Raw genomic sequence first — 12,226 nt, 5'->3', positions numbered from 1 at the left:
TAGTCCTACAGATAGGATATTAACCCTTAGGTCAGGTAGAAATAGTATGGATATAGCTGAATGAAGCTAGGGGATCAGAGGAACAGCTTTGGAGGCCAGACAATTTACTAAGTTTCTGACTCTAGGTCACTTCAAGAAATTTTCAGGGAATTACTCAGTAGTAAAAATTTAGATAAATTCCTTTGCGTGATCAAGAGAATGAAGGGTCTGGATGTTTAAATGCAGATCCCAAGGTCACCACATAGGGGATATGTTGAGCAGAGCAACGTATTAGGAAGAGTGCTATGGACTCTGCTTATTAAAATGAAGTCTGCTGGTCATCTCTCAGATGACCTACCTTCAGGTCTTTAAAACTGTATTTGAAGCTGTAATGTAATAATATGTATATATGGATGCATGCATATGGGGTATAGTTAAAGCTGAAAAGGAAAAGGAAGACTTTGAGGCAGGCTTAAATGTGCACAGAACTCATACTATTGTAGAATAAATCACTTTGATCTTCAAATTGATATGTGTCTGTAAAGGTCAATGGGGCCACTGAGGGCTACATAATAAAGGATTAGGCATCAATTCAAGGATCCATATAGTCCTTGTATACTGTTGCTATTGTAGCAAGTTAATACTCTGGGAGGCATATTAACACTTTTGGGCCACATGGGTGTTATTAACTAAATTATGTTAAAATATAACAAATTGTACTCAAGTGACCTGAAAGCATTAATGCCAAATAAGTCTCTGTTGCTTAGCATTTTAAAGAATAATTCATATATTAGAATTGGCATAATTCACTTGAGTTATATAAGCTGTCACACAGTTCAAAGTTACAATAGTGGTTAGTAAATGAGTTTTACTTTGATTATAATGAGCAGTTTTTAACTCTGCTTTTATGTGGCTTCTGTACCATTTTTGAAAATACATTTGTTGAAAATGTTATACTTGATTAAATTCAAATAATTCTTTTTATTTCACCTGCTAATATCTCTTTTCAGTCATTACTGAGTTTTGAAAGCAGAGAGGTTTTCCTTTTTTCATGTAGTCTGGGCCAGATTTGGGATCAGGAGTTGATAAGCATATGAAAGAATAATTATAATACCTTAAGTGTCAGAATGACACATACAAAAGATACTAGATCATCACAAATAAATATTGTGTAAAAAAGCCTAGAAGTCTTGTAGAAGGATTTCAAAGAAAAGCAATAACATTATCTGAATTGTGAAGGACATAGAGAAGAAAGAGGAGTGTTGAAGGTAGAGGAAAGTGCCTGTTAAGACATGAAGGGGACAGATTGGAAGGCCTCTACATTTTTTCAAGTGCCCATTATACTTCAATTATTTTGGTAGGTGTTTTTATTTACATTATTGAATTTCCATAGTATTTTAGTAAAGTGCCTTTGGAGATCTGCCAAAAATAATTGTGTAGATTGAGAATTGTAAGAGCATCTATTGAATATCTAAAATGAGCTGATCTGCTTCATATACCTTATCTAGTTCTTACAAGAAATTTATCAGATAAATTTTATTATCCTCATTAAGCAGATAAAGAAACATATGTAGCAAGAAGGTAAATATTAATAGCTTTACTTAGGATAAAAATTTAAGGTGCTAAACACTTTTTTGCAAAGTCTTTTTTTTTCCAGTGTACCATAATTAAAAAGATTGTTTTTTCACTTAAAACATAAAATATAATTGGCCTACATATTGTGTTAATTTTAGGTGTGCAAAATATTGATTTAATGTATTTATATCTTATTGCAAAATGGTTACCACAATGAACTTAGTTAACATCCATCATATATCAGAGTCTTAACATTTGAAATACTGCAAACCTTGAGTCAGATCCTAGCGTTTACCCTTTACGTGTAAGAAAGGTAACTAAAAATAGTTAAATGATCAAACCTCTATGATGCTATGCATCTACTGTTAAAGCTCATTTTCTCTCTACAAGCCAGTATCTTTTGGACTTCCACTCAAGTTTTATTGCACATTTTAAGTAATCATTTTCCTCACTGGTTAGGGCCCTTGATAGAGAATACTTTTTTGGATCAGTATTCCAAAAGGATCAATGTTCCATTTCATGGATCAATATTCCTTATTTGGTGTGGTACTTATGGTTGGGCTCATCTCGCTATAGATCTTAACCTATTTCAACATCTACTCTAGAAGTCACCCCAAAGTTTTATTTTCCTCTTAAAAAGTAACTTCCTTAGCCTCTTTGATTTTCTTTTCACTTCCATCATGAGCATTAGCACTTGGTGGTCTTTTCATGTCCATTTTTCACAAAGAAGCAAGGTTTTTATCACCTTGCTAACATTACTGCAGCCATGAGGAGAGGAAAAAAAAATATCCAACAACATTGTTAGAGTTGAGTGATTTTTCTTTATCACATATGAACCTTTAAATTCATCCTTCAGCAAACTCACAAATTGCTAAATGTTCTGAAATTTCAAGGTCAATCTAGAATTGTTGAGCATTTTAACACTGAAATTTAGAATTATATATATTTATATTCATACATTAGAATACTACTTATATCAAAATATGCATGCTAATATATTTTATTAATTTATCTGATACACTGAATGTTTAGCTAACATTCCTTTTTAAAAAGACCAGGAATTACTGAGTGTACTGAGTATGACAACATACATTCCCCAAACTCTTAATGTAGGAAAAGATGAAGTAAGTGCTCATTTATATTATTTTTCTCTGATGTCTTCCTTAGCTCCCAATAATACATGTGATGAAAATGCTTTCATGTGCCATAATAAAGTGTGCATTCCCAAGCAATTTGTTTGTGACCACGATGATGACTGTGGAGATGGTTCTGATGAGTCATTGCAGTGTGGTAAGTATATATGAACTCTTCATGGACAAGATTCTCAGGCTGAATACCAGTCTTTAACAAAAACAAATAAATGCATTTCTTAATGTCACTAAGGACATGCAAATTTGGTAATATAGACCTACTGCATATAGCCTCTTTAAACTCTACCAAAATTACACATGTATTTGAAAATTTTACCTATGGTTGTAGTGTTCTTACAAGAACCATACTGGAAAATGTTTATAAAAACATCTTTCAATTTCAGAACTTTGTGAAGTATCTTGTACTTTAAAAACAATATATGGCTGGCTAGTTCAGTCTTATAGCCAAATAAAATATTTTAGTGAGAAAAAAAGAATACAATTCACATAGCTACCAGAAAATATACATATTTAACATTTTTCTTTTATCTGTTTGCATATGTTTATATTTGTTAAAAATTAATATTGTTATTTTGAAATTTATCTTGTCACATATATTTATCTAATTATCATGTGTTTATAATGTGTATATGAACACATATATAACTTCTGTGATAAAATTAGTATATTAAAAATTTCCAGGTGAAATTGAAATGTTATGTAAACCTAGTACTTTTGTAAAATATTTAAATGTATGCATGAATAAATACAAAATGAAAATCCATGGAATAAATCCACATATACCTATGAAAGGCAATAATTTAGTTTCCTTCCTATGTCCTGCTTATCCAATAACTATAACCTTGGCTTTTGATATAAACTTCCTTGAGATCAGTGGATATCAGTTTTTATACCAATTCACCATTAAGTCATGGATTCAATGTGATATTTTAAAAGCTAACTCGTAACTCAAGATGTAAATCTGATGCTAGAGTTATATCTGATTGAATATATTTCTCAGCTAGACATTATGCTTGGTTCATATGGAAATGAATGAGACAGAAATCTCACTAGAAAAAAAAATTATAGATGAACAGGAAAATCAAGAGTACAATATAGAACAATAACATTCATAGTCATATGGGAATAATAACAATCACAATACACAAAGTCAGAGATGAGAAAATAATTTTGGGGGCAGTAAAGAACAGAGACAGGGAGTGTTAGTCAGTGGAAATCATATTTAGATGCTACAGAACATGACATAGTGGTTAAAAATATGGACCCTAGAGCCAAATGGCCTGGGTCCAATCCTGATTCTGCCAGTTACTAACTGTGTGACCTTGGAAAAATGACTTTTATCTCCCTGCACTTCAATTTCTTTATCTGCAGAAATATATATAGTAACATTATTTAGTTCTTAGGACCGTTAAGAGAATTAAATCATTAATATTTGTAAAGTACATAAAACAGTTCCAAACACAGTAAATCCTATATATGTTTACAAAAACTATAAATTGACATGGTTGTGGAATAGCAATTAGTCTTTGGTGAGGTCAGTTGGCGTTAGAAGTTTTAGATTCTAAAAAGTCTCAAATACAATGGTAAAGAATTTGTATTTAATTATTTTGCCTCACTTGGCAAGCACACATTTTAAAAACAGGGGAATGTCACAGTTAAATTTGAACTTTAGAACCATCCTTTTCAGCAGAGTGGATGAAACAGTGCTATGAGGGAGAGGAACCATAAAGAGTTATGATAATTAGCACTGTGATTTTGAACTAAGGCAGAAATGATGGAATGGAAAATGGAGAATTGGGTCAGAATTCATTTACAGTTACAGATGGAGGGTAAAGTACAATTTCTATCTTGGATGACTAGGAGGATGGCATTGATATTAATGAGTTTTTGAATGAAGTTAGGAGGCAGTTTTGCTGATGCAGGAGAAGAAGGATGTATCAAATTATTAATTTTGGACATTTTGAATATGCAGTGTTACTCAGATAATCACATGAAGCTATACAGTGAGTACTTGAAATTTTACTTCTAGATTATGATCAGGACAAATAATATTAACCTAGTGACCATCAACATAAGGATGATATTCAAAAATACGACAAAGAATGAGAATACCCATCATTGTAGAAACGAAAAGGGGAAAACCCTAGACTGAAGGTTGAAATAAGGGCTTCTTCTCTAACAATTTAGGGTATAACAGGAGAAAACTTCATACAGAAAGAGGGGGGAAAGGAAATAGCAAAAGCAAAATTAGAAGTCTGAGAGAGTGTATTATGAATATTAAGTCAGAAAACTATTTCCAAGGTAGAACAGACAATACCTTTAAGCACTGCAGAAAGATGAAGCAGATAGGAGCCAGAGACACATAAATTTACCAACTATCACTTGAAATCTATTAGCTCTAAGAGGAATTTCAGAGTGTAGAAGTTGCAGAAATGAGACATTAATAATGAAAGTTGAACTGGAGATAAGTAAGTGAAAGTAAGATTGAGTAGGGACTGGATTGAGCAGGGAAGAAGGGTCATTGTTGTTGAGAGTTGTATAAATAGATTTTTATTATTATTGGACTGTAAGACACTTGAACATATGTATTGCATGAAGAAGAGGAGCAAGTGAAGGAGGAGGAAAGAAATACTAGAGAATCAGAGGGTTTTTTAGAACTATCTAGTTTTGCCATGCAGTATAATAAACGTTTTAAGTAAATAATTATTATTGAATCATTTTTTTTCTGTTGAAATTTTATTTTTAAGCCATAAAAATCTTATTTTCTCACTTCAGAAGTAAAATGTTTGCCCACATTTACCAGAAAGTTTGCAAAAGAAATGACTTTTTTTTTAATTGCTTACAAACTCAGGAAGAAATCAAATCTGAAGCTTCATAATATTTAAAATCAAATGAGTTTTACTTATAAACAGACATAGATATGAACATTAACAACTGATGGATTGATACTATGATTTGAGTAAAGCCTTTTAATGCCTCTAAGAATCAATATGTAGGATAATTACAATAGTTTTCTGCTTATTACTCTATGAATTGGCTTTTAATTTTCTCATTTTAACAATTTCTTTACACTTTCAGTACTTCTTCCCAAACATAAACATGACATTATAGCTTCTGAAAATTATCATTATAATCCAGAGTCAGTTCATCCATATGTTCTAGTATTCTACCTAACCAAGTTTAGTCTTGAAAATAATTTTTAATAGCTTTGATTTTGTTTTCCATTCTAAGGAAAATCTTTAGGGTATAGACAATAAGTAAACAGAGATTATATACTCATTATAAATTTTGTTATGTGTGTGTATATATGTGTGTGTATATATATATATATATATATACATCCATGTTGCATATGTATTTTGTTATGTGTATATATATATATATATATATATATACATTTTGTTAGCAATATATATTTTTTTTCCTTAGGTCAAAACAAAATAGGAGTGCCTTGTTTCCAGCTTTTTTTCTGGTCTTTAATCCTATTTTTCCAACCACAAATATCTCTTGCAATTATTACAACTGCCCTATAAAGAAAAAGGAAATATCTCCCATAAGATGCCTGGGTAACACATGGTTAATTAGGTTGAGTGCACATTATGATTGAAGTTTTAATAAATATCTGTTATGTGAAATAAAATGTTTCTTTGCCTGCAGGGTACCGACAATGCAATGCAGAAGAGTTTAGCTGTGCTGATGGGCGATGTCTCTTAAATACTCAGTGGCAGTGTGATGGAGATTTTGACTGTACAGACCATTCTGATGAGGCACCTATAAACCCAAAGTGTAAAAGCGCAGGTACAGAATGTGTACAATACTATGCTTATTCCAAAATTGATTTTTTAAGGCAATACTGTGACTCATTTTTAGGTTCATGAGGTATTCACTGAGAGAAAATGCAATTAATTATGTGATACTTCTACTGACACCATGCAATAGAAGCATCCTGGTAATCCACCTTGTTTTGGAGTTAGTTTTAGAAATGTGAGTCTGTGCCACAGATATGCATCCATCATCCTGTTGCTTTAAAAAAGTCATTTTTCTTAATACATTATTTAATGTGAAGATAATTTCCATGTATGGACCTATTTGGTTACTTTCCATGTATGGACCTTTTAAATAGAACATTTAATCAAAAAGGTTGAGATTTACTGAGATAAAGTCAGTATTATTCAAACTTAGGCAAAATGAAATAAATTGCATATCATTTGAACAGAAAATAGATATGTAGCCAAACTTGGTCTATTTTTCACTTTACCATTCCAAAGATTGAATACCTAGTTATAAATTTTAGAATAAACCCAATTACTTTTTTTCTCACATAGTTTACATGTTAATAGGCATTCTTGTATCATGTATTATAATGAGTAATGTTTAAATCATCAGGTTTTGAATAGCTGCAAAACCTGAACTCCTTTCCATAGCTATATTTGAAACAACTATTATTCACCACAAGTGTCTTTTTATGCCCAGATTTTAAAATGTCAATGTTATATTTCCAGGAAAAAAAAAAAGGAATTTAGGAATATCTACCTATTCCAGATTCTTAATTTTCAGTGACATGCAATTTCTCAGAGACCTATGACTTGAGGAAAATGTCAAGCTATCATTACACTTTTGAACTCATTCTTCACAATATAAATTAAGACAGAAATACTCCATTAATTTTGCTATTGATGCTTATTTTGATTGCTAATTTTCAATATAAAGCTATATTTGCAGTGTTTTGAACATGAAACTGTTTGCCCTTGATTTTCTTTGTATATACAATATTACACTGAATATAAAGCACTTTATATATACCTATATTTACTATAATTTTTGTCTAACAAGTTATCATATTTGTGAATGTTTTCAGCAATTGCAGTATAAAACAATGGCATGCCCTTTATGTTCCATTTGTTTTATTTTCTTTTTCCAGAACAGTCATGCAACAGTTCATTTTTTATGTGCAAAAATGGCAGGTGCATTCCCAGTGGAGCTCTTTGTGACAATAAGGATGACTGTGGTGATGGCTCAGATGAGAGGAATTGCCATATAAATGAGTGTTTGAGTAAGAAGGTCAGTGGATGTTCTCAAGATTGTCAGGACCTTCCTGTCAGTTATAAGGTAGGTACTCATCAAAAATAGAAAATCATGTGATAGGTTAGAATTTGAGATAATAAAAATTATTTAATTCAATATAGCTGTAAGACTGCAAGTCATTAGATTATTGTTAGTTAAAAGTATTTAAATGGAGAGTTTCTATACAAGTGAACCATAATAATAGTGTGGTATATAAATAGAATATAATCATGAAGACAAAAAATTCAAAGTGTTCAGCTTTCTAAATAAATGGTAATCATAAAGAAAAAAAATGTAAGTAAAGAAAGGTCAGTGTTTGAGAAAGATACTGCTGTTAATAGCTGGGTAAATATGCATACTGCTCTCTGAAATTCCTATTTCTTCCCTCATTTTCCCTCTCATACATCTTTGAAGTAGAATGGGCTGATCATTTGTATTTTATCACAACACAGGAGAATGCAATATTTTTTTCAAATAAACAGGAAGAAAAAAACAGAGTACATGAATTATTAGGACTGAGTGCAGGTACACTAAAAGATAAATCATGTCTAATATCCTAATTGCTTTTTGTTGGTACCACTTTCCTGAAGAAGGTGATTCACTGACAAGTTGACTGACAGAAATAGCTTTAGAAAACATCTCTATTTTAGTATGTTGAAATGGAGGATGCATACAAACTAAATCTTTAAGTGGTATTTTAGGTTAAAATCAATTATGTAAATATGGGAAAACCTCAGTAAAAGCAATTCAGTTGGAAATTAGTGATTTTAACTGGACAATAGCTCTGTATGAATCAGCAAAAGAACATGGCTTCAGTGAAACACAGAGGCCACCTAATCTAGTTAGGAGTAGTACAGATATCAGTAGAATTTTGTTCTACTGAATTCTGTGATGATCAGGACATACCTGGGGTACTGTGCACATCTAGGGACATGACACTTTAAGAGGAATTTTGACAAATTTTACTGTATCCACATTTGTGCATCCAGTGGCATCAGGGGTCTGGAAAACACACCTTTGGAAGAAATTGCACCAAGAGCAAAATGGCTATTCAGCTGTATTTAAATATATGAAATTCTACCCTGCTGTATTCAAAACAGATATCCAACAAGAACCTATTATATAGCACCTAGAACTCTGCTCAATGTCACCTGCCAGCCTGGATGGGAGGAGAGGTTTGAGGGAGAAGGGATACATGTATATGTATGGGTGAGTCCCTTTGCCATTCACCTGAAAGTATCACAACATTGTTAATTGGCTATACTCTTACACAAAATAAAAATTTTAAAGTTTGAAAAATAATTTTGAAAGAGTCAAATAAATAAAAATGGCATTAATAAATACATAAATATATGAAGTACTGGAATAGGGAGCATATCTTGTCTGAGTTGTTTCAAAGGTTGGAATTAGGAGTTGGGAAACAGAGTCTGTTCAATATAAGGAAGATGTTTTGAACATCAGAACTCTTTATATTGGAAGGAGTTGTCACCTTTCTTATGTCTAAGTGTTTCATCTGGGCCTAAGTGACTTTCTTTAAAAGATGCGAGAAAAAAAAAAAGTATATTACAAAGATGCTTGGGCTTTTAACTGCCAGCCTTGACATTCTATGACAGTCAGTTCTATCTAATGGTAAATTCAGCCAAACAACCATTCTGTCATTTATAATATCTGAATTTCTGTTATTATGACTAACTTAATTAACTACTTTGGTCACTGTATATGGATATAACCTAAAAAGTATAATAATCATTTCCCCTGTGTTAAAATAGAGATGAAAAGTAAAATACTAAGAAAGTTATGTTTATTTTTAAAGTTTTTAGACCCAATACTGTATTAAGAAGAATTATTTCAACTTGTAAGACTTACACAACTGAAGCAACTAACCACCCATGCATGTAAGACTTAAAACACAAATGCACAGACTCATCACACTATACTGTAGGTAGAAGGAAGCAAGACAGATGAGCCAGGACAGCTCCTAATGAGCTGAGTAGGTACCAGATAATTAATTTTGGTAGTACATATTTTGAAACCTGATGAAGCAGAAAAAATATTATTGGTGATTTATGTTTCAATGCAGAAATATTTCCCCCCAAATCAGGAAATGTGTTATAAAATTATAAGAGGCAATGGCTATAATTTTGTCATGTTATAAATAATAATCCATTTCTATCATATATTATGTATATCCATTCACTCATCTATTTAAATGCCTAAACTTAAATTTCAAAGTAGATTTATTTGTTTTTAATCTATCATAACAATATTGTGATAAAATTTAAAAAATATAGAATATGAAATGGTCACCCTTTGACATAACATTAAAAGTAAGGATTAGTATTTTTTATTTTTATTTTTTTCTCTAATTTTATTTTATTTTTAAACTTTACATAATTGTATTAGTTTTGCCAAATATCAAAATGATAATGGCTACATGTAAAGAGTGCTGACTTCTTAAAGATTCCATATGTGGAAAACTACTTTTGGTAGAAATAGTTCTTACCCAGAAAATCATGTTAAATTACACTATTTTAATTACTTTATAAGATTCCTCACACTGAAATAATTGTTTATGGATACCTTTAAAATATCAGTATTTTCTGTTTGACTTCTCTGGAGTCATAGAACGAAGTGAGAATCTGAGTTAAAATAGACATACTAATTATTTTAAAAGTCAGTGTATATGATACCTGATAAAATTGCTATGTATATGCTCTCTAATATAAACACATGTCAAAACTAATGTAATGGATAAAATAAAACATCTACTGAGGGAAGCAAAACCAGTTAAAAAATGAGAGGTAGGAGGGAGGTTCAAGAGGGAGGGCCATATATATGGTTATGATTCATCCATGTTGATGTATGGCAGAAACCAACACAATATCATAATTATCTTTCAATTTAAAATAAATAGATTAATAAAAAACGAAAATAACTGAGAATAATGAATAAGAAACTTAAATATTCAAAGAAAATATTTTATATATTGTGTTATATATATGTATATACATGCATATATATATATAATATTTATGGTATATCCTGGAAAAGGGAATGGCTACCCACTCCAGTATTCTTGCCTAAAGAATCCCATGAGCAAAAAGGTATGGTGGGCTAAAGTCCATGAGTCACAAAGAGTCAGACACAACTGAGCAACTAAGAATAATCACACTTTTATGTTATATATGAAATTTAATATGTATCTGTTATATGTTATATTTCTGAATATTAATTTATAGGAGATTGAACAAAAATCTTAATTACAAAATAATTCTCTATTTTGGAGAAAAAATGTTAGCTGATGGATTTCTCTTTTTTCAGAGAATGGGGAAAACTCTACAGTAAACTATTTCTCTTTACAGTATCAGCAAAACAAGACAAATCCTACTGCAAATTATCCAATAAAATGAAAATTGCTTATAAAAGCAAAATTTATACCTTCTGGACTGTGAATAACTTGCACATTTGCTGTAAAACAAATAACAATCGATCCAACTATTCAAAAGGGAATAATAACACTTAACTAAAAAAGCAAGAATCTTATTTTGATGGAAGGGTAACTTACCATGAGAAAATGAATGTACTTTAGGGAGATAAATGAATTTTAATGTATACAAGATAATCAATATTTTCAAATATCACTTAAAAATCTGCAAAGAAATTTTTCTGAATGTTATAGGAAAGCTTTGGACAGCTATATTTGTTTCTAGTAATATGTTTCTCTAAAAAATTAATATAAATAAAACAATCAGAAATAGTTCTTAATTATGAGGAATATTAACTTGACATTGAATATATGTCTCACTTTCATAAAGACTATATTTTTAAATGAAAGTGAAACATTTTGAAACCATTCTTTTTTAACTAAATATAGATGAATCTTTCATCTTTTATCTTTGTGGACAAAAATGATTATTATTAATTTTTCATTCAATTTATGAAAGTTATGTTAGTAGGATTTCTCTTAAATGCCTTTTAATTATTTGGGGGTAAAAATGATTTTGGTAAAACAAGGTTAATGGACCTTTAGAGAAAAGCACTGAAACATGTATATTATCATATGTGAAACAGATCACCAGTCCAGTTTCCGATGCATGAGACAGGGTTCTCAGGGCTGGTGCACTGGGATGACCCTGAAGGATGGGATGGGGAGGGAGTTGGGAGAGGGGTTCAGGATGGGGAACACATGTACACCCATGGCTGATTCATGTCAGTGTATGGCAAAAACCACAACAATGTTGTAAAGTAATTAGCCTCCAATTAAAATAAATAATTAAAAAAAATCTCTTTCACACTTAAAAAAACTTGCTGTTAAATATAGTTTAATTTGTTTATAGAAATGCCCACCCATTACACTTGATAACTTTTACAAATTTTACCTTCAAGAAATTAATTTTCCATAAATATGTTTTTATCAAACCAGCTAGTTAGTGTGGTAGTTCTATAACCTGACATTA

General features: G+C 30.9%; 1 protein-coding gene across 1 annotated transcript in view; it reads left to right on the top strand.

Moving 5' to 3' along the window:
• LRP1B (LDL receptor related protein 1B) overlaps positions 1-12,226 on the top strand; it is a 2,178,569-nt gene that overhangs the window by 1,872,933 nt on the left and 293,410 nt on the right. The window contains exons 53-55 of the mRNA XM_086368415.1: positions 2,722-2,844; positions 6,363-6,503; positions 7,627-7,814. Of these exons, the coding sequence (XP_086224541.1) occupies positions 2,722-2,844; positions 6,363-6,503; positions 7,627-7,814 (452 nt within the window). The remainder of the gene's footprint in view (positions 1-2,721; positions 2,845-6,362; positions 6,504-7,626; positions 7,815-12,226) is intronic.

This window comes from Bos grunniens, chromosome 2 (genome assembly GCF_055505025.1).
Source record: "Bos grunniens cultivar Pamir isolate PY7600 chromosome 2, Bosgru_T2T1.0, whole genome shotgun sequence".
NCBI classification, from domain to species: Eukaryota; Metazoa; Chordata; class Mammalia; order Artiodactyla; family Bovidae; genus Bos; species Bos grunniens.
The sequence above is the reverse complement of the archived record's forward strand: the minus strand, read 5'-3'. Positions and strand labels throughout refer to the sequence as shown.